Source organism: Tasmannia lanceolata, unplaced genomic scaffold (genome assembly GCF_043159265.1).
Source record: "Tasmannia lanceolata isolate RefF3 unplaced genomic scaffold, GAP_Taslan_0.1 ptg000012l, whole genome shotgun sequence".
Classification (NCBI taxonomy): domain Eukaryota; kingdom Viridiplantae; phylum Streptophyta; class Magnoliopsida; order Canellales; family Winteraceae; genus Tasmannia; species Tasmannia lanceolata.
This window is the reverse complement of record NW_027518689.1, coordinates 50,614,173-50,637,246: the sequence shown is the minus strand read 5'-3', so window position 1 is coordinate 50,637,246 and position 23,074 is coordinate 50,614,173. Positions and strand designations below refer to the sequence as shown.

The 23,074-nt window shown below is 38.0% G+C and overlaps 2 protein-coding genes across 3 annotated transcripts in view; both read right to left on the bottom strand.

Moving 5' to 3' along the window:
• LOC143888425 (UV radiation resistance-associated protein) overlaps window positions 1–13,377 on the bottom strand; it is a 54,757-nt gene extending 41,380 nt beyond the window's left edge. For both annotated transcript variants that reach the window (XM_077392836.1, XM_077392835.1), the window contains exons 1-5: window positions 12,863–13,377; window positions 11,716–11,922; window positions 4,178–4,358; window positions 3,297–3,469; window positions 2,562–2,786 (exon numbers count right to left, since the gene is read on the bottom strand). In XM_077392836.1, the coding sequence (XP_077248951.1) occupies window positions 2,562–2,786; window positions 3,297–3,469; window positions 4,178–4,358; window positions 11,716–11,922; window positions 12,863–13,045 (969 nt within the window). In that variant the 5' untranslated portion in view covers window positions 13,046–13,377. The remainder of the gene's footprint in view (window positions 1–2,561; window positions 2,787–3,296; window positions 3,470–4,177; window positions 4,359–11,715; window positions 11,923–12,862) is intronic.
• Window positions 13,378–18,316: 4,939 nt separating this feature from the next.
• Window positions 18,317–19,291, bottom strand: LOC143888922 (uncharacterized). The gene is made up of 2 exons (XM_077393303.1): window positions 18,971–19,291; window positions 18,317–18,886 (listed from the first exon to the last, which is right to left on the bottom strand). The coding sequence occupies exons 1-2, from the start codon at window positions 19,289–19,291 to the stop codon at window positions 18,317–18,319; spliced, it is 891 nt and encodes a 296-aa protein (XP_077249418.1).
• Window positions 19,292–23,074: the final 3,783 nt, after the last annotated feature.

Genomic DNA, 23,074 nt, shown 5'->3' with positions numbered 1-23,074 from the left:
GACCTGGTCTCCATACGATGGTGCGTCCATCGTTGGTTGGTTATCTCCAAGCGACGGTGTCCCCCGTCGATCTTGTCTCCAGACGATGGTGTCCCCATAGTTGGTTGGTTATCTCCGGGCGATGGTGTCCCCCGTCGGCCTCATCTTGAGACGATGGTGCCCACATCGTTGGTTGGTTATCTCCAGGCGACGGTGTCCCCTTTCGACCTTGTCTCCAGACAATGGTGTCACTCATCGTTGGTTGGTTATCTCCAAGCGACAGTGTCCCCGGTCAACCTTGTCTTCAGACGATGGTGTCCGCCATAGTTGGTTGCTTATCTCCAGGGGACGGTGTCCTCCGTCGACCTTTTCTCCAGACGATTGTGTCCACCGTGGTTGGATGGTTATATACAGGAGACGGTGCCCCCCCGGTCGACCTTGTCTCTCTGGACGACGGTGTCTCTCGTCGTTGGTTGGTTATATCTCCAAGCAACAGTGTCCCCAGTCGTTGGTTGGTTATCTCTTCAGGCGACGTGTTGTCGTTGTCCTTGTATCACTAGACGTCAGTGTCCCCCGTCATTGGTTGGTTCTGATCACCTTTCCGGTGGTTGTTCTTCATCTTCTAATGTTGTTGTGCTACTCAGCTGATGCTACTACCAGTGCTACTTCGCTGTTGTTCGCAGTGCGCGCCTTGGGCGTGCTCATTTTGTTCGAGGCTCGTTGTTGTCCCTGCTGAGGCACTTTTGTTTGATCATTGCTCGCATGCAGCTTCATTCTCCATGTTCTGATTCAGTGGGAGGCCCTGCTCTAATCGCTCCTGCTGTCATGCTGATTTAGGGGGAGCTGCTCCTTTTTTATGGTCGTTGATCTCGCTGTTGTACTCTTGTGGCCATTGCTTTTTGTTATTATGTTTTTCATTATGTATTTACCACACCAGCTTAAGGAGGAGTGTTGTACCAAACTGGTTGTGTATGAGATTATTGTCTTTTTTGTTGTATGGTTATTTTTTAGTTGAGTTTGTTGTAATTTTCTTTGTAGCAAGCTGAAGTTCCATAGTATATACACTCCAGTTTGAGGGAGAGTGTTGAATAATGTTTAAGGGTAATTTACTCATTACTTGTAAGTTAGAGGGTTATAACCATTGTACACATGTTTCCCTAGTTGGGCCTATATACACATCATTTACATGAGGATCTCCCTTAGTGCAGACTCTCCATATCTCCATTCCTCTTCTTCTTCCTCTAACCCTAACTCCTAATTTTTAACACTACTGCACATCGGTCAGGTGTCAGAGCATATATGCACCGCATCACAAGCCCAATTGACCTAGATGAAAAAAAACATTGTAGCAAAGGCAAGCACTTCACATCAGCAATGTTTGAGAACTTAAATGCATAGATAATGATATTATATTAAGGCTACCGATATGTGCACTACCATGTGTTGATAATGACATAAACTCGCCTTGTCTTTTATTTTTTAACCAGCTGACAATAGATATAACTACAAAATGGCCATTTATAAAAGTAGGAAGATGTGATAAAATAGACTTAAAGTTAAGCAGCAAGAAGTATTGGACATGGTCCATTTTTTTAATTGAACCTGTAATAGTTTTGTGAAACAACCAGTTACTCCAAAAGCTTAAGCTGTTGGAGATGGTGTTATTCAATCTTTTACACTTAACATTCCCCCTAACGTGTGGCCCCTCTTTCTTTGGGTTGGCCTACACATGGCACATGTGGACCCACTTTTGGGTTGACCACTGCATGTGGATTTTTGACAACAAGGAGGTTTGAACTTAGGACCTTTGCTCTGATACCATGTGACAACCAGTGACTCCAAAAGCTTAAGATGTTGGAGGTGGTGTTATTTAATCTTTTATACTTTAACAAGTTTCATAAGAATGTTATCATGGATCTACAATGTTTGACAGCTTAAACGCATAGATCATGATATTATATGATAACTACAAAATGACACTTTATAAAACTAGGCAGATGTGATAAAATAGACAAATTTAAGCAGAAAGAACTAATGGACATGGTCTTCTTTTTTTTGAAAAGTGGTGAATAGTTTTTCTTGAAGCTGTAAAACCATATACAACTGTGGGGGATGAGCCGTCCCACAATCAAAACATGCATACAGCAGTTCCCTATGTTTACCAGAAGCTTCTATTACGAAATCCCCAACTAAAACTCTTTTTTTTTTTGAATGGTTACCCCCAACTAAAACTACCAATCCATAATCCCAGGAGCCCTAAAATCTGCGACACAATGAACAGAAATGTTGGGACATCCACAATATAGTTCCTGCAGCCCACCAACATAACATGATCCCTAAAAGCACTTCCCTATTTCATGTTGCACTTGAGGCAGGCACACCTCTAGCAGGCAACATGGTCCCTTTTTTTAATAGACAAAGTTAAACAGCAAGGACTATAGGATGTGGTCTTTTTTTAATAGAACTTGTAATAGTTTCATAAAAATTGTTATCACAGATGCCATGATTTCAGGAAACAAAGAAAGATGAAAGTAGTCATATTTGGATAGAAACAACTCAAGTAAATGTAAATAAAAAAAAACCTTGTTCAACAAGAAAATTGCATATGCCGCTCTGGTCGTGTCTTGGCCTTCTAAAAAGAGAGGAAATTCTGTAGGCTTCACACTCAACCCAACTATAGAGTTTGATGAAGAATCGGATGTGGGCTCAATAGAAGGTGCGTAGTCAAAAATATATGAGCGTGAACCTCCCAACCGCAAAGGATAACGCAGAGGAACGTCCAAGTAAGATGCAATAAGCAAGACAGCCTGCAATAACAAGCAAGCACAGAAGTTCTGCATTAACAATATAATTGTGCTGACCTTCCAATGCACATCCATGGAAGAATTGACAAATTTAGAAATCATAATAAATGAGGAAATTTCATATCCAATGTCCACTACAGAGCTAATCTGCTAAGTATGAGGTGCGGGGATGTACTATGCATGGATTTAAATTTCAGTTTCGGTCCCAATTTCAGCCTTGGCCGAAACCGAAATTTCTAATTTTTTTTTGGTACCGAAATTTCAGTAATTTTGGCCGAAATCTCGTAAAAAAATAGCATTTCAACGAAATTCCGAAATTTCTGAAATTTCAGTCATTTCGATTTCAGTCGAAATTTAAAACAATGGTACTATGTCTGCACAGATAGAAAGTTTTCAATATTCTCAACATAGCAATCACCTGAGACAAAAATTACCCATAAGTATAAGCAAGTGCAGATTAGTTTGCATTTTGTCAAGACTAAATTATATTGAAAGGAAAAGACATTAACTCACATGGGCAACATAGCCAAGAGCAGTTGCAGACCTCTGAACCTCCTTCTTGTCACTGAAAAAACTCATTCTCTTCAAAGGAAGCACAGTCAATTGCAGTCCTGAAATAGTCAAGGATGACATTGCTGGATTATTGGTTTTACACACAATTGACGAAGGCGATCCAGCACCATCCCCTGAAAATATAACCATTCTCCTCAGCTTTTACGTTAAAAGTATATGAAAAGGAAAAAAAAAACAGTCTAAAGAATATTACAAAAAAATCTTGGAGACAAAATGAACCTTCTCCTTTTGTATAATACTCGTTTTGGATTTTCATATGCATGAATTAAGAATTCTATGGGAAGATAAACTCTTACAGTATCATATTTTTGAAGTTTCAAGGGAATGTTTTGGAAGTTTTAGAAAAAGTTCTGGATGCATTGGGAAAAACCAGAAGGAAATATGTTAAATATAAACTGTTATTTCATTTGTCCTTCACTTCTTACTTCTGCTTTCTTTTCTTCTTAATCTTTCGATCCTTCTTTTCTATTATTAATTCTTTCTTAATTTTTACCATTCAAAAAAAAAAAATCTTCCTACCCCCCCCCCCCACCTCTTTCTTCCTGTTCTTTATGACCTTCCATTTTTCTGTTCCCCTTCTATCATTTTTAGTTATTAAGATTTATTGTGTTTAGGATGGAGTGTGACAGACATATTCTGTTCCCTTCTATCTAAATGAAAATATTACCAAACCCCGCCTTCTGGCCAAAATGATGATTAAACTCTCTGAATAAAGTGGTGCCCCTCGATCCTAAAACCTTTCCCGCTATGTTCTCATTTTTTTAGCTTGTCTATGTACAGTAAATTCAAAGTAAAGGCCTTAGCTAGGTATAAGATATTACCTGATTTTTTACCATTAGAATATGAGTCAAGCTTCTCCTCAGGGGTATGTTTGGCTAAAGCCTTTAGAGGATAAAGTGCTGAAACTTGTCTTGTCATGTACTGCTGCCTCATTCTTAGCATCTTCTGCAAGTTTTTAAGATGAACGTAACCTCTTTCTCCAGCTAGCAAATGATTAGCTTCCTGTAAAGGAAATAATGGTGATATAATGCATTGGTACTCATGCATTTCCATGTTACCTCACCAAAGGTTAACCACAACATCTTACAACATTTTGAGAAAAAATGGAAAGGTACACAGGTTCTAATGATGGTAACTAGATATTTTATTAGCATTTGTATGTACATTCTTTGTAATCGAATGAAAGTTAGCAGCTTGCCAAGATTCCCAAGAAAATAGGCTTTGATTAGCTAGCATCACGCGACACTATGCATCAACAGAAAACTAGAGTGGATTGAAAGGTTGCCCTTGATTTACATTTGAAGCCTTTTTGTATGTTCCGTTTTTTATCAAATCAAAGCAGAACCAACTGACTTGATTAGCTAGCATACAAGGGAAGTATCCATCCTTTCGCTTAGAATTAGATATGCTATGTGATAAGGACAACAAAAGAAAACTAGTGAAATAATCTGCTCTAACGAAAAAGTTTAGTATTCATCCTTGGTTATATCGTGGACGAGATGTCATCCAATGTTTCAATTTGTCTCGACTTTTGATCTTTGGGAAGGTTGGAGGGAAGTGTGTTTTAGTAGAGAGAGGTCATCTAACATTGCCCAAAGATGGGAACCTCCTCCTCAAGGGATGTTAAAATTGAACTTTGATGGTGCCTGTTTTGGGAATCCGGGCCCGTCCGGGGTGGGTAGCTTATGCCGCAATGAAAGTGACGAAGTTCAATGGGCCTTTTGCGGTTCAATTGGAATGTGTGATGCGACGGAGGCGGAAGTTAAGGCTGTTTTCTATGGTATCAAAAAGTTTAGTGGAGGATGTTTAGATAATGTAATTGTTGAAGGGGATTCCTTAAATGTGATTCGTTGGTTGAGGGGGGAGTGGCTACTCCTTGGAGATTCTTGGCATTCTTTGATGAAATTGAATAATTAATCTTGGGATCATCTACTGTGTGATAAACCATGTTAAGAGGACAGCTAACGAGAAGGCGGATTTATTAGCTAGGAGAGGGGTGGGAAGTGATTCTCTACAATGGTTTGATCATCTCCCACCTTGATTCATCTCTGTATTTTATTCTTTTTTGTTTTCTTTTTTCTGTTTTGTACTCTTGGGATGTCCCATCTCAGGCTTCCCTCTTTCTAATTATAAAGATTACCTTTTCAAAAAAAAAAATCTGCTCTACCGAGTAGAAACAGACCGTAGACATTTTAAATGGACGACAAAATTCATATTTATTTGTCTATATAGTTTTTTTAATGCCTTATTTTTCTATAATGTTATTCGTCCATTGTAATTATTATTATTGTTATTATTGTTGTTATTGTTATTGAATGGTATCCATTGAAATTATTATTTTTCGAATAAGATCATTATATTTTCTTTTATTCTTGATAAATGTAAATGTGGCTTGTTTCAAGAACTAGGCCAACAGTTGAATGGACTTAACTGGGAATCTGAGAATTTCTAATGGCAGCAGGCACTTTCTCACTTCCTCACACGGTAGACCAACTCGATGCCTGAGAAAACCAGGATGAAATCCTTACTGATTGGGAGAAGGATCACCACAGTCAAGGGAGATGAAATGCTCTCCTAAGATGGGATCAAATTGACAAACAGTATATTGGCCAGATATGGAATGACATACGGAATGACCCGTATAGTTAAATGGGATCTTTAGTGATGCAGATTTGTTTCTAAACTTCCTCTAGTTCTAAGATTTACCTTTGCTATAGCTTCTATAACATCATCGCAAGTGATTCATACCAGTGATTCAAAACGTGGATGTGTGTCAAAACGTGGACGAAGAAAATCCTAGTCAACTCGGCACGACGCAGTCAAGTATTCGATTGACGCGTTCATAACTCAGGAAAGTCAAAGGAGATTTTATTGACTCTGTAGGGCAAAACTCGGAAGGTGGCAAAGTGAAAAGGGAGTCGACTCAGGGGAGTCCATGATGACTCGGGAGAGTTTTAAAACTATGATTCATACCATACCTGCATGAGAGACAAGTTACATATTTGGTGAAGAATAGGTCTCAAATTCTAAATGTGTGGTGCCTATCTTGTAACAAATACAAGTCCACTGAATTATTCTTCACTGCACTACACTACAAGCATAAGAAGTGATTGCAAATTTGATATGCTACATGAGGGCTAAGGATAATCAACTCGGTTACAAGCATTGGCAAGAATCATGGTACCAGATTTCAGCTCATACATGTCGTTTCAGTCGAAATATTTTGGTTTCACTGAATCTCGAACTTAAGCGCCCCTAAGGTATGATTGGGCGAAGCTAATCGACCGGTTATGAAATAGCTCGCCCCTAAACGCCCTTATTAGTATGGTAAGGAGAAGATAGAAGCGAATATATCAACCTAAGCTCCTTTACTTGCTAATAGGGCTTCCTTTCATTAAGTGAAGATGCGTGGCTTCTTTCAATGTCCCGATGATTGACTACTACATCTAGGGACAGGACTGATCCCGAAACAAACGTCTTTCTTTCTGGGTAGGGTTATTCAATCGCTTAGGTTGCAAAGCAAGCTCCCGAAGCTAATAGAAAACGGGCGGGTGAGGCGAGCTGTAAGCCCAATGGTTCACATTTTGGCTTATTCCCATCTTGTTTTGATGATTCCAAACACAAGTGATTTTGTATCTAATGTGTTTGATTGTTTTAAGTTGTAGAGTTTGTCTTTATTGGTGAAAATCAAGGAGCTTGGACCTAAGGCAAGGACCAAGCAATGGACGATCAATGAAGGACCAAATGACCTTAGAAAATCCAAGGAACAAAAGCTTGAAGCAATGAAAGATTATTAAAGGTCAAGTTGATTTCAAGTTGAAATTTTAGATTGTAAAGGTCCAATCTCATTAGGGTTTTTAGAGGCACCAAAGACATCCCAAAATAGGTCACAAATAAGATATATAGACTATGGACAAAATCCTAAAAATACCAAAAAATATGGAAGAAATTGGACCAGATGATGGACCAGACTTCTGGCTAGACGTCTGGTCAATCATCTGTGCGCCATCAGAATGGGTTTTTGCATTCTAGTCCAAACTAGACATCTGGCCAGACAAATATAGCCGTTAGACCTTATAACGGCTAGTTGCTTTTGGGCTTTAAAAAATACTATTATGCCTTCAAACGACTATAGTTGCTATTCCACTATAAATACAAGTTAGACACACTTGTTTAGATAATCCAAAACACTCCTAAGCTAATTTGAATACTCTCTTGAGTTGTGAAAGCCATTTGTGCCTCTTTGAACCCTCTTTTGAGATTTGGACATATCTTCTTCTTCAAGCTTGTACACCCTTGAAAAGGGACTTTCATTAAATCATTGTAAAGGGCGAGTGTAGAGACGCATAGCCATCTCCAGAGCGAGTGTGAGTCGCAGAGCTATCTCGGTTTGTAATTGGGTTGATTCCCCTTCATTAAGGGAATCGGTTTAGTGAAGCCATCAAGAATTCCTTGGTGGAGTGGAGTAGGCCTTGGTGAGGATCCTTGGACCGAACCACTTAAAAATCTCCGGTGCACTCTTTCCTTATCTCTTTACTTTTATTTGTGTGCTTGTAGTTTTTAGCATCCATTGTGCATTGAATGTTTTATTTTGTTCTTGTTTTCTATGTTGGATCTAACGAGGGCAAAAGTTTTTGAAAACCCAATTCACCTCCCTCTTGGGTTGCGATCTAGGGCCTCATAGAATTTCAATTGTATCAGAGCTTTGGCTCTTCAAGAGATTTTTCAAAACTTAATTAAGCTTTTTAAAATCTAACAAGGGAAAGATCTTTTGGCAACCCATATATTCGTAAAATGGCCGGCATTGGAATTCAATTGGTAAGTTTTTCGAAAGGCCATTCTACATCTAGACCTCCCTTCATTAATGGAACCAATTATGGTTATTGGAAGTCAAGGATGTGTATTTATTTAGTTTCAATCGATGTTGAACTTTGGAACATTGTTGCAGTTGGAAACACATCTCCTACCAAACTATTTCAAGAATGAAATGTGGTGAAGAAGAGACAAGCCAACTTGAATTACAAAGGCAGTAAATGCTCTATATTGTGCTTTGTCTCCAGAGGTGTTTAGTAGAGTTCCACTTTTCAACTCCGCTAAACATATTTGGCATACACTTGAAATCACCCATGAGGGAACTAATCAAGCGAAAGATTCCAAGATAACCCTCCTTAGAAGTAAATATGAAATTTTTCGAATGTTCAAGGATGAAGATATTTCAGAAATGTATACGGGTTTTACCTCTATTACTAATGAATTAGCTAATCTTGGTAAACATATTGCTAATGACGAGTTGGTGAGAAAATTGCTTAGGTCACTACCAAAAGGATGGGATCCAAAGATGGCCGCCGTGTTGGAGTCTAAAGACATGGCCAAGCTTACTTTGGAGGAGCTTGTAGGATCACTCATTACTCATGAGATGCTCCTCTCCAGCTGAAATGAAGACAAGAAGAGATCAAAGGAGAAGGAGAAAGGCAAGTCTATACCCTAAAGGCCAAGGCAACATCTTCATCATCATCATCACCTTTTAGCGCTGATAGCGAAGAAGAAGAAGCCCTGAAGAAGTTTAAAAACCTATAGAGAAAGAAAGGAAAGAAAGATAAGAAGGAGGAAGGAAAGGAAAAGAAAACGCGGAAACGCGGTGTTTTGAATGCAAGAAGCCCGGACACATTAGACCGAAGTGTCCCCTCCTAAAATCTTCTAAGCACAAAGGGAAAAAGGATTGCAAGAAAAAGAAAACCATGGCAACCACTTAGGACTCCGCATACGAAAGTAAAGAATAAGGACAAGACTCAGGTGGAGGTGAAAAGGCAAATGTTTGCTTCACTGCTTCGAAGAGACCCCACCATTTGCTTCATGGCACACATTGAAGAAGATGATGTAAGTACCGTTAAAAATTATAGCAAATCTTCTTCTAGTAATGATAGTGAATGCATGTCATATGATGAATGGTGTAGTACTTTACATTCTCAAATTTCAAAAAATAAAGTTAAGAAAAGCTTTTCAAAATTAAAACAAGAACTTGAACTTTTGAAAAATGAATCTTCTTCCAAACCTCAAGCTCAAGTAGAAATGAAAAGAACTTTGAAAATTTAGAACTTGAGAATGAGACCCTTAAGGGTAGATTGAAAGAACTTGAGAGCCAAATTTTGAAACATCAAAATGTGGCAAGTTATTCAAATATTTTTGAAGCTGAGATAAATGAGTTTTTGCACCAAATAACTCATCTACAAAATGAAAATGAAAGGCTTAGGATCCGTCTCAATGGTTTTCTAATTAAAGATAAAATCATAAACATAATCCTAGGAAAGGCTAGTTCTAGAACAAGAAGTGTTTATTATAATAACACTAGCCTTGCTAATCCATCAATTAGGTGCCATTATTTTGGGCTTCATGGCCATTACCAATTTCAATGCGCATCCAAATGGAATATAGTGGTGGGACCAAGAGAGCTTAGGTTCCCAAAGCCCCATCATGATTTTTCAAAATCTTGACTTAGATTAGGGGCTTGAGCTTATATTTTAAAAATCATTCTATGATCTGTATTTTTAATGCCCAAGGTTCAACCTTTAGTTGTTTTATATATTACCTTGGCATTTGTGTTTTATGAAAAACCCTTGCACTTTTATTTTGAAAAAGGTAGGTTGTTCTTGACTTAGGGGGAGTTTTGATTTTGTTCTTATTTTAAAACCCTATTTGGTTTGTAAAACCCCTCTTAATTTGCAATTTGTTACTCAAATAGGGGGAGTTGTTGTTTTGGGATAATCCTTGTTTAAGGGGAAGGTTATATTTTGAAAATCTAAATCCCTAATGAATGTATTCTCACCCCGTCTTTTTTATTGATGCTAAAGGGGGAGAAGATTTAGGCTTATGCTTTTTATTTGTAAATCATCTTGTGTGTTGTCATAATAAAGGGGGGGGGGGGAGATTGTAAGCCCAATGGTTCACAACTTGGCTTATTCCCATCTTGTTTTGATGATTTCAAACAAAAGTGATTTTGTATATAATGTGTTTGTCTCTGTACATCACCATTTTGCATCCAAGGTTTTAAATTTCGGTTTCGGGCCGAAATTTCAGCCGAAATCATGTAAAAATATGATTATGATTTCATTTATTTTTTTAATTTCGACCGAAATGTCTAAAATTTCGGTGTCAATTTCAGCGATTTTGGCTGAAATTTCGGCTATTTCGGTGGAAATTTCATAAATTTCGGTGGAAATTATAACATTTTAGTGTACGTTTCTAAAATTTCGGTGGAAATTTTGTAAAAAAGTCCAAAAATGAAATTTCAACTGACATTTCATCGAAATTTCAGAATTTTGGTGAAATTTAGCTAAAATTTTGGCTAAATCTTGTAAAGAAACGACTTCATGTAAATTTCGTTTCGGCTTGTGCCGAAACCAAAATATTTCGGCCGAAACGAAACGTTTCGGCTGAATATTAAAACCATGTTTGTATCTATGTTTTCACCATTTGCACAGAGATTCAAAATACAATTATTACATTAGATTTTCTTCATAAGAAGTACATCAATGAACATAACAAAGTAGCAACACCGTTGAATAGATGACACCAGTGTTTGTCCCCATACATCGCTATGCACCAATTCAAAAGGTGCCTTGGTGACAATGACTTATCGGGAATGATAACTAGGTACTTTTACTAAATGAAAAAAGTATCAGCATGAGAAGAGTAAAAAAAAAAAAAACTTGCGTCGGTGACAGTGACTTATAGGGAATGATAACTAGGTAGTATTAGCATGAGAAGAGTAAAAAGAAAAAAAAACTTGCCTTGGTGACAGTGACTTATAGGGAATGACAACTAGGTAGTATTAGCATGAGAAGAGTAAAAAGAAAAAAAAAACTTGCCTTGGTGACAGTGACTTATAAGGAATGATAACTAGGTACTTTTACTAAATGAAAAATGTATTAGCATGAGAGGAGAAAAAAAAAACATGAGAAGCAACGCTTTTATTCATAACTAGTTTACTTTAAAAAAAAAAGATAAAATGAACAAGACCAGTCCAGAATTTATCATAGGAATGTACTTGTCTCTATGTGGATGACTTCTTCTGTCCATTTTTTTATCTAGTTTGTTTTTTCAAAAATATGAATTGTCCTTGAGATGTACAAAACAAAAAGGAAAAGAGATTGGAGATAAATAAATAGAAAAAATGAATTATTGAATCATCAGAAATAAACTATATGAACAAAAAGGGTCACATCCCAATCTATCTAACCAAGGAAAGAGATGAAATAAATCCTTGGAGAAAAAATGCTGGAAAAAATAAATCTTTTCTAAAAATCAACATAGAAACTCGCAAAGTGAATCTATTTATAGTCATAAAGTAATTGTTAATTACCTGCAATTGCCTATCTGCTCCAGTGAGGGCTTTCCCTGCAACCAGCAGCGATTTGATTGTGGGGCGAAGTTTTTCCCGCTGGTTTATGACATCTTCTAATGTCCTCTCTCTGCACATCAAAAGATCCTCCAACACCAACTTTCGAGCCTCTAGCTTCTGATGCATCTCCTCAATCTCATTCGACTGACGCAATGAGTTTGCCCTTACCTGCCCACCATATCGCCGCCCCGCTAACCAGCGAACTAATCAATTAAAGCTCAGAAATTAAAAGAAAAATGACTCCATTTTAATTCAAAACAGAGAAAAATATAATAAACTAAATCACGGAAACCTAATTCTCAACTTCCCAACACAGGCTTCCAAAATCTAAATCCGAATTTGATCAGAAAACCTACATAAGCAACTCAAGCATTCTACACAAGGAAATCCCCCATCTTAATAGTTTCCTTCAGTTCACTTTGCAGGAAAGAATTGGAACACAAAATATAAAAATGCGTGTGCCCTCTGAACCCTAATTCCAACATCATATGTAGGAATTCAAGTCCTAACACCATAGATCCATCAAGAAATAAATCTGAGCAAAATTCCAATCCACAAAACCAATACGCCGGAGTTGGACAAATTCAATCAAAGAATTAAAACCTAAATTATAAGCGGGAATTCAAGTCCTAACACTGCAAGTCCATCAAGAAATCAATCTGAACAAAATTCCAAATCCACAAAACCAATACGCCGGACTTCAACAAATTAAATTCAAGAACTAAAACCCAAATCATACACAGGAATTGAAGTACTAACACCGCAAATCCATCAAGAAATCAATGTAAACAAAGTTCCAATACACAAAACCAAAATTTTGAACTTCGACAAATGAAATTCAAGAACTAAAACAAAAATCAAATGCAGGAATTCAAGTCCTAGCTTCGACAAATGAAATTCAAGGACTAAAACCTAAATCATACCCAGAAAATAAAGTCCTAACACCGAAAATCCATCAAAAAATCAATCTAAACAAAATTCCAATCCACAAAACCAAAATGCCGGACATGGACGAATGAAATTCAAGAACTAAAACCTAAATTCAATCAAATAAAAAAAAAAAAACCCTAGAATTCAAAAAAAAAAAAAATTGATCGAAAAACCCTACCTGGACTAGTGAATCTAGCGTGTTGACGAGGGAATTCTTTTTCTCCTTAGCTTTGTTGAGCGCTGAGGAGAGACTCCAGAGGCGAGCGAGCTCCTGTTGGAGATCCTCCCATTGAATGATCTTCACATTTTGACCGTCGATCTTCGTCTCTTTGGATGATGACAAAACCCTTTCTGATTCCATGAGTAAAAGAAGAAGGAAGAAATGTGATATGAAGATTCAATGAGAAATCATGGATGGACCTCATATCGGCTAAGAAATCGCGATGGGGAAAAGGGTTTGAAGATCATTGATCCATGGATGCAAGGGCACCAATTGATTTCTCAGAGAGAGAGAGATGAAACTTGGTTCGCAAATGACGTGTTTCATTGATTCCACTTCGGATGTTGTGAGGGAATTCTATGGTCGGGTCAACGGCCACGATCTCTCCTCCGTCGAATATCTCATCGCCGAGAACTGCGTGTACGAGGATCTCATCTTCTCTCAACCCTTCGTTGGACGAAAGGCATGTGAAAGTAATTCCCCCTTTTCTTTTTCTCTAGGGAAATGATATCAGTCCAACCATGTTTTGATATTTGCACTAACTCATCTTGTCTTCTATCTTTTGAATGGCTTTCCAACTGTTATTATTACATTCCCATAAACCTCTCACAAGCCAATTAAAAGTAAAACTTGTTGTGCTGATATCATTTCCCTTTTTCTACACGAACCTTTTGATACATTTTACATTACACCAAACCATAGGATGATCCAAACTGTCCATTTGATGGGCCACAATGTAAATTGGTTGTGCCCAACCGATTATTTGTATATTATTGAAATGTTTATAGATCGGAGGGCTAGGATCATCCTATGGAAATGATTTTTTAGGCATAGCCTATTTACGTTGTGGCCCATGAAATGAAAAGTTTGCATCATCCTATGGTGTGGGCCATATAGTCCATTTTGAAATTTAATGTTGGAACCCCCCGCTCAGCTCTGTTAGGGGCAAATCTCGACAGATAGGAGAAAGATCTCCTAAGCCATCGAATTACATTTAAGGAGTCCCCTTCCATTATCACCTGTTCTATGGAGTCTCTTTCCATAAGCTGGATGCCCTGATGTGCTATTCCTACCTATGCCTCTCTTGAATTTGTGACCCCTCTGGCCTCGAGAAAGCCATTTTATTAACCCCGACTCATCTTTGAGAACGCCTCCCATCCTTGTTGGGCCCTTGTTCCCCATGCTAGACCCGTCAAAGTTAACCTTTAAGAGTCAGGGGCCGGGGGATTCCAATCTCTAGTGATTGGAGCCCTAGAATTCAAAATTTTAAAGTAGTCAAGCCCCTAGAATTCAAAAAAAAGGATCGAAAAACCCTACTTGGACGAGTGAATCGAGCGTGTTGACGAGGGAATTCTTTTTCTCCTTAGCTTTGTTGAGCGTTGAGGAGAGAATCCAGAGGCAAGCGAACTCCTGTTGGAGATCCTCCCATTGAATGATCTTCACATTTTGACCGTCGATCTTCGTCTCTTTGAATGACGACAAAACCCTTTCTAATTCCATGAGTAAAAAAAAGGAGGAAGAAATGTGATATGAGGATTCAATGAGAAATCATGGATGGACCTCATATCGGCTAAGAAATCGCGATGGGGAAAAAGGGTTTGAAGATCATCGATCCATGGATGCAAGGGCACCAATTGATTTCTCAGAGAGAGAGAGAGAGAGAGAGAGAGATGAAACTTGGTTCACAAATGACGTGTTTCTTTGGCCGGTGTAACTAAAGACAATTTGCAACTCTCTCTCTCTCTCTCTCTCTCTCTCTCTCTCTCTGCCTCTGCATATTTTTTTCTAGACGATGATAAATTCGCACCACCTATAGGATAATTCACACCACTTTAAAAGAGGTATGTGGGATGTGGCAGACTTTAACACTTTTTTCAAGTTAAAGTGGTGCGAACTATCCTACTATGGGTGCGAATTTATCATTGCCCTTTTTTCTGTGGTCCGCGGATGCAAAGGAAAATGGGGCCCTGATAATATCCAATAATTGCATGAGAAATCGTGGCTCTCGATGCCACCTAAAGCTGTTCTTATTTGTAGAATGGGATTTGTTAGGGACTTGGGACTTTCGTAAAAAAAGCTATTTCGGGGCTGGTTTTTGCATGAGAGCAGCCACATAGACTCACTTTTCAATAGATTTTGTCTTATTCATTTATTTATTCATATGAGGTTGTGGATCCCGTCGAGAGGTCGTCCCTTCCGTAACCCCACGAGGGTTCATGTGTTTTGTGTAGCGTTTGCTCTTGTCTTATATATTTTTAATTGAATGTGATTGTTTTTCTGTGAATTTGGGATAAAATCCGAATTTCACCGAAGAAGCAACTTGACCAGAGTCGCCACCTGGGTTACGGCTTAGGAACCATAATTAACTCTGTAGGTTTGGTCTACGAATCATGGATGGACCTCATATCGTCTAAGAAATCGTGATGGGTAAGTGGGTTTGAAGATCATCAATTCATGGATGCAAGGGCACCAGTGGATTTCTCAGAGAGAGAGAGAGAGAGAGAGAGAGACAAAACTTTGGTGCGCAAATGAGGTGTTTGTTTGGACGGTGTTCTTATTTGTAACATGGGATTTGTTAGGGACTTTCGTAAAAAGGTATTTCGCGGCTGGATGTTGAATGAGAGAGCAGCCACATAGACTCACTTTTCAGTAGATTTTTTCTTATTCATCTTAGATTGATGGTCTCCCACCGACAAATAAGATAATTTTTAGGAGACTGATATATGCACGACCATGTTTTGATAACGGGACCAACCTTGTTTTTAACTTTTTTAACTGGTCATTAAAAGCTATTATAATTCCCAAAAAAACTCTTGGAGCCAATTAGAGAAGTGTGAAACAACAACATTAGTCCCATAATCAAAATATGGTCGTGCAGATATCAGTCTCCTATTTTAATTTTTATTTTATATGAACATGGGATACTAATTTGGGACAAAGGATTAATTGAGTTGAGTTAAGTTATGAACATGGGATACTAAGGTCTCATCTATTTCTACATGTAAATGGGGTTGTTCTGGAAGGAGTGAAAATCATTGATTGGGTTTGTCCTCCACAGATTGAGAAGGAAGAAGGCCTTTTGAACTTAGAAGAGAATAAACGGCCCAAAAGGCTTGAAAATTACCCCAAACATAATGGCTAATGAAGAGGAGGTGAATTGATTGACTTTTAAAAATTTATCTCTTTTAAAACCTTTTAATCCTAATTATGAACCTTTTATTTTATTTTAGCTAATACTTGTTAATTTTCTCTTGATCAATGAGAGATTAGCTAGATGAAAATAAAAGAAATGCAAAGCACAAAGAAAAGAGAGATGAAACAGAGAGAAGAGAAATACACACAAGATTTTGAGTGGTTCGGTCTTGAACCTCCAAGACCTACTCCACTCTCTCCTCAAGTTGATCTCTAGAGGGATTCCACTATCGTAATCCTCCTTAAGATGGCCGGATGCGAGCCCTTTTACAAGCTTTTACACTCAAAGGGCTTTAAGAACGGCGTCCTTCCACCCTTCAAATCTTCTCCACAGTACAATGTGTGAATGCCTTCTTGTAAGGCTAATACACCTCTTCAATACAAAATTTATTCTCCAATATAAATTACAAATAAGCTTGATATGATCTTCAAGGTAGGCTTGATAGGAGCTTCTCCAAAGTGATGTGCAAATGTGCTTCGGAGATATTCCTTTGAGAAGATGGCAAGTGAGAGCTTGATTTGGAACTCCTCCGAGAATGAACACAAGTTAGCTCAGGGAGATCTTCAAAGTGGTTGCAAGTTTTAAAAGCCAAGGAGTAAGACAAATCATGAAAAGTGTTAGAAAGCTTGAAAATCTTTTGATAGCAAGGTAGGCTTGATTTCCATGTGCTCAAAAGTTCTTAAATGCTTCATTTAAGATGGTATTTATAGCCCAAGAGAAGCCATGACCTTTGATGGGCAAAATGGTATTTTTACAAGTTCAAAAAGACAAAAAGTCAATTACTCGTTATAGTCACAACGGCCATATTTTGTCGTTGTAGATGTCTACGAATTTCTATAATGCAAAAAATCATTTTGTTTGCCGATAGACGTTTGGGTAGACTTCTACTCCAGATTCTACATTTCATCATATTGTGTTTTCTATTCCATTTTTTTTTCAATTTTGATATGTTTCAAAACAAATTTTAGGGGAGGATTTAAATCATGTTTGGCATATTTTGAAGATGTTTTGGACCCCTTGAAAAGGTTTTAAGTTGTAGAGACTCAGTGAGCTTTAAGGTGGTTTTGAAAACCTTTAATGAATCACCTTTGAAACCATTTTGAAAAACACTTGAAAACCACATTTGAATTTGATCTCCATACAATTTAATGTAATATTCCTTTGTACTCTTGTAGACATCTCATTTTGACCGAAACCCTAATAATTTGGTTTGAGCTAAAACCCTATTAGGCTAGTGCTCTAGAGTCCCAAATTGCACCTTAAGATAGGTTACGATCCTAAGTAGGTACCTTCAAAATTTTGTCGAAATCCGTCGAGGTTTGCCTAGCAAACGAGCGAGCGTAGTTCGTGAGATAGTGTAAAATAGTGTGGCAAAAGGGGGGTAGTTTATCCGGTTTAGGGGTATGCCTTGTTAGTGTGTTCTGCGGTAGATAAGTGTTCCTGGGTAACTTGAAGGGGCGAATTTATTCCCTTATTTTTATTAAAACTTTTCGTGTGGACCACCCAGTTTTGTCAAAACAATGTTAAATAATATACATGAGAAGGTTATCCATTCAACCAAGGGGGCATTAAAAATTATGCAAAATCTCTTATGCTCAGTTCTCTCGTCGGGAAAGGAAAGGAAAGAGAAGTGAAGGGAAGGAAACTGATGTGGCAGAAAGGAAAGTGAAGGAAAAGAAACCTGTCAGTTGAGCGTTTCGTTGCACAGAAACCTCACAGAAACTACAAAAATATACGTTTCGTTGCAGGGAAACTCAATAGAAACCTGTTAAATAGAAACTGTGACAAACTGATATGCAGAATGATGCCAACATATAATCTAGTCTAAAATAAGTGGGTCTAACCCTCTGAAGTCAATCAAAATAAGAAAACCATGACAAACAGAAGTTGAACAATAACAATGGCAATCATATTGTCACAAATATAGAGCTGCCAAGATATAAATCAGGCAACCAACATAGACTTGACAAAAAATTGTCACAAATATAGAGTTGCCAAGAAGAAGCAGACCGTAATATCACATAACAAAAAGACCAAGCCAAGTCCTTACATCTTTAAGTCCAAGCCAACTAACAAAAATAGTACATAAACATGTTCACAAAAAAAAAACAGACAAGCCAACCAAAAAAAAAATCATGTCCAAATGAAGTCCACATCCAGAACCATCCAACAACCACATGTTTATGTACGTCCACATCCACATCCACATCCACAATCACTCAAAATTCAAGGTTTTCCATCTTCCTCCACATGTAGCGCTCCCTTCTTTCTACTGTGTACTTCATAAAAGCACGAACCTCCGTAGGGTTACGGTTGAGGTACTCATAAGCCCTCTCCAAGATGTCCTCCTCGAATCCTTCTAACCCAAACACGGCATCATGAAGCTCGTCATTGTCAAAATGTTCCTTCGATAGATCATTGATTGCATCTGCAACCTTCTCCAAAGTTGAAGTAAAACCTTCCATCAAATTCATATATTTTGCTGCACTACGCTTCGTCCCCCTCTGACCTTCATCGCTTCTTGCAAAATCTCTAACCGGAGATGAAGTTCTAGGCCCAGGTCCCCTACTGCTCTCACCCACCATAGGAGACTCTGGAATTGTTTCAGTCTCAAGGGTATCGCCAATCCCCAAGTCATCTATATGCGGAGCTGAACTCTGCACCTCCCGACTAGGGGCAACGTCATCCCTACTCCACCCACCCGTGGCATAGTCTTCGCCAAAAATGTGATGAAAATCATCTATCAACACATGTTTCTCTGTAAAATATTTCTTATGTTCAGGGTGAACCTACAAGAAATTCAAAAAAATAGTTATAAATATTACGAGCCAGAGTAATTAACAAATGAAACAAAGATGTCACTTTGTACTCACAGCGACCCAAGCATTGTAGACATCTTCCATCACTTCGATCTTCTTATTGACGTCATCCCAGCCAAATCCGCTTGTGTTTATTATAGTGTTGACGGCCACGAATTTCTTTTTTAGGGTCTTGACTCGATTTTTGATATGCTCTTTTGTCATATCTTTCCCATATCGACTATTCATTGCTCTGCTTGCCGCCGTGTATGCGACATCTTTAAAGCCATTGGGTATCTTGTGCCCTTCCGATACTTGTTCCAATAACGCATCCACCAACACCTTATCCATCTCAGTATTCCAGTAATGGTTCCTACCCACACGACTTGCAGCCATCCTATATGAATTGAAACAATAACGAGAAACTCATGAGACCATACAATAACGAGAAACTCATGAGACCATATAATAACAAGAAACTCATGAGACCATACAATAACGAGAAACTCATGAGACCATACAATAACAAGAAATTCATGAGACCATACATAACAAGAAACTCCATACAATAACAAGAAACTCATGAGACCATACATAAAACTCATGAGACCATACAATAACGAGAAACTCATGAGACCATACATAAAACTCATGAGACCATAGAATACAAGTTTATTATTTTTTAAAAACAAGCTACAAACAAGCCATAACCAAAAAAAAAAAAAAAGGCGATACATAAATCAACGTTGAAAGTCATTCCACATATTCGTGGTCAATTCATTTCTAATCCTAGTCCCTTCTCGTGCATCATCGGCCCTACTAAGTGGAACATATGGGACAGGCTCTTCTTCCTCAGGCGGGACCACTGCTCGTAACTCTAGATCTACATCATCAAGAAGATCATCATCTGCCATCTCCCTCCGAATGAAATTGTGGACACAACAACAAGCTAGAACAATATCAATCTGTTTTTCGTATGGGTACATCGGTTCCTCGTTTAAAATTCTAAAGCGCTTCTTGAGGACGCCGAATGCACGTTCCACTACATTCCGGAGCGATGAATGTCTGTGATTAAAGAGTTCCTCTGGCGTTCGTGGTCTTCGACCCCTGATTTCATTTAAATGATACGCTATGCCTCGGTGCGGTGTTATAAAACTACGAAGTAAAGGATAGCCACCATCGCAGAGATAAAACTTCCCTACAACGAAGAAAGTATTGTCTCAGTATCGCCATTGTCTATTCATAACCGACATAATAAGTAGAACGAAAGGTAAAGGATACCCGGAAGGCAAGGAAGCCCATTAGGTCGTGATGTTGCATTTCCTAATATCCTTGAGTCGGATGCCGATCCTTCCCACCCAGCCAAAATGTAATTGAACTTTAAATCGATGGCCAGATGGGCTAAGGGTTTGGAAAAAGTAGGGTTTGGTCGGATTTGGGTTTTGGGTTGTGAAGAAGAAGAACAAGAAAAAGATGAGGAGAATGACAATTGGATGGCCAAAACGAGAATCACAGATTCAGAGTAATTGTAACGCCCCAGATTTTTGGAAATACCAACTCGGTGCGTAGAAGAATATTACATCATCTTTATAAAAAACTTTCATTATTCCCAAGATCTCAAATACAACAACTACGTTTAGAGGGTTTACAGAAATTAGGTCTAACTTATTACATCTTAATTCAAGACATAGTTGATACATATTTAAAACATATTTGTCCTTTAGAACAGTTCTGCATTCAACTCTAGCATTCCCATCTCTCATCTATACTTCACCTGGGGGTTGGAACAATAAAACAAGGAAAAATGGGTGAGCTCAAATAGCCCAGTAGGGTATAAACAACAAGTGATGTAGAATTATCAAGCTCATAAGAACATGATATTTTGCAGAGCTCATAAGAACATGATATTTTGCAGATAGGACATCTCACATTATAAACATGGAAAGAAAGAATAAGCACAACATACTTTCCAAACGTATAGAGAAAACTTATAGAACTTGATATCAAGAATTATATATATAGAATTATATATATAGACTTCATTAAGCATAGATGCTTTCATTCATAGCCATATCTCGGCCCATTCATAGCCATACCTCGGCTCATAATCCTCTAGATTTACACTCTCTAGAGTCGTCTTTACCCACGTGCACATGGAGGACTATAACGCGTCCACCCGTCATCATATCATAACTCAGTCCATATTCAGAATTAGGGTATCACAAGATAAACCCTAAACATAAACATATCTCACGGAAATAAGTTTCGAGGATACAAAATAGAATTATAGCTTTATCAGTAAAATCATTTATCTGAAAGGAATGGGGTCTGAAAGAAAGGATCCCCCTTGGATTCTCATCAGTTGTGGATCTTAGAAGGATAGAAACTCTTATAGCAATTGCGTATAAAGAGAATCAAAGAATATGAAATATTCACATCCAGTATATCAAAAGAGAATCAATGGAGAAAACTCTTACATATAGCAAAAGAGAATCAATGGAAGAAAACCCTTACATATAGCAAAAGAGAATCAATGGAAGAAAACCCTTACATATAGCAAAAGAGAATCAATGGAAGAAAAACCCTTACAACCCTTACCTATAGCTTTCCGATCACAGGTTTGTTTGAGCTTACACCTTGGAGTGTCAAACCTGTAAATATATTCTAATTTTATCAAATTCATGTTTTAAGGCAGTGTCCTTTCTGTCCAGGTAATGTCCATCTATGTCCAAAATAATGTTCCCTGTGTTCAGTGTTCTTTCTATTAAATTTTTAAAATCATGGGCCCAGCATGCACTATTCATATGGACCCCACATGTTACTATTCATGTGGACCCCACATGTTACTATGCTCAGCAGTTCACCATTCTTTGATTTAGTTTATTTCTTGGCTACTATGCTCAGCAGTTCGCCTTTCTTTGATTAAAGTTTACTTTACGGTTACTATGCTAGCATTTCACCGTTCAAATAAGATGGGCTACTATGCTCAGCAGTTCGCCTTTCTTTGATTAAAGTTTACTTTACGGTTACTATGCTAGCATTTCACCGTTCAAATAAGATGATAAAACTTGCATAATCTATAGCGAGTTATCGCCTCTTATGCATGCTTTATCCTAATATTTACATAGGTGGTAGAACCAACCATATTACCCATAATAAATATTTTAACTATCTATATGAAAGACTTACCTTGGTAGTGATGAAGTGGATTTCCTTTTCCTTCTCCTCTCTCTCTTTTTTCCTCTCTCTCTTACTCTTTCTTCTCTGAATTTTTTAGCTCTACTAGGGTTTGTCGAAATAACAAAATGAGAGCCTCTATTTATAGATACTACATTCTTAAATTCACAACTACTCTCTTAAATGCTTCTCTTAAATGCTTTTACAAAAATATAGGAATAGTAAAGGTATAAATAAATGAATAGTAAAGGCTGCTTGAATAGTAACAGGATGATTAATATTATTTAATTATTATTTTCGTCGGTGAAGCGCAACTACTCATTAATGATAGTGGTTGTGGAGTGACCCGCTTAACCAATGAGTTAATGAAAGTGGTTGCGGTGTGTCCTTCTGGTAGTGGTTCCCACTAGTGATGGGTCCCGCTGGCGTTGGGTCCCGCTATTTGTGGGTCCTGCTTGTTGTGGGTCCCACTGGTGGTAGGACCCGCTTGTGTGGGGCCCGCTGATGTGGGACCCGCTTGTGTGGGGCCCGCTTGTGAATAGTACTTGGTGGGTCCTATTGTGAATAGTAATTTTGAATAGTTTATCTCAATAGTGAACTTGCATAGTATTTCTGCATAGTAATCTTACGTAGTATTTCTGCATAGTAATCTTGCATAGTGACTATTGTGAATAGTAATTATGAATAGTGACTATTGGTAAGTTTAAATATGTGTAAGTATCTACTCATTTTTAGTTGACATCTGGGACGGTGGTTTAGTGGTAGGAAACCGTTCAATCCTCGCTCACCGTTGGGTTCGAATCGCGTACGCCCCATTATGCCAGATGTCCTCATGCCCGATTAACTCGGGGAAAAATGAGTAATGGTCGATGATTACCCACCTATGAGGCCATTTTTATTTATTTGTATATATATATATATATTTTTTTTACCGGTTATTACAGTAATAGGCTTCACAGATCAAACCCTTTTTATGTGCCTTTCGATTTGGTGGAGAAGGGG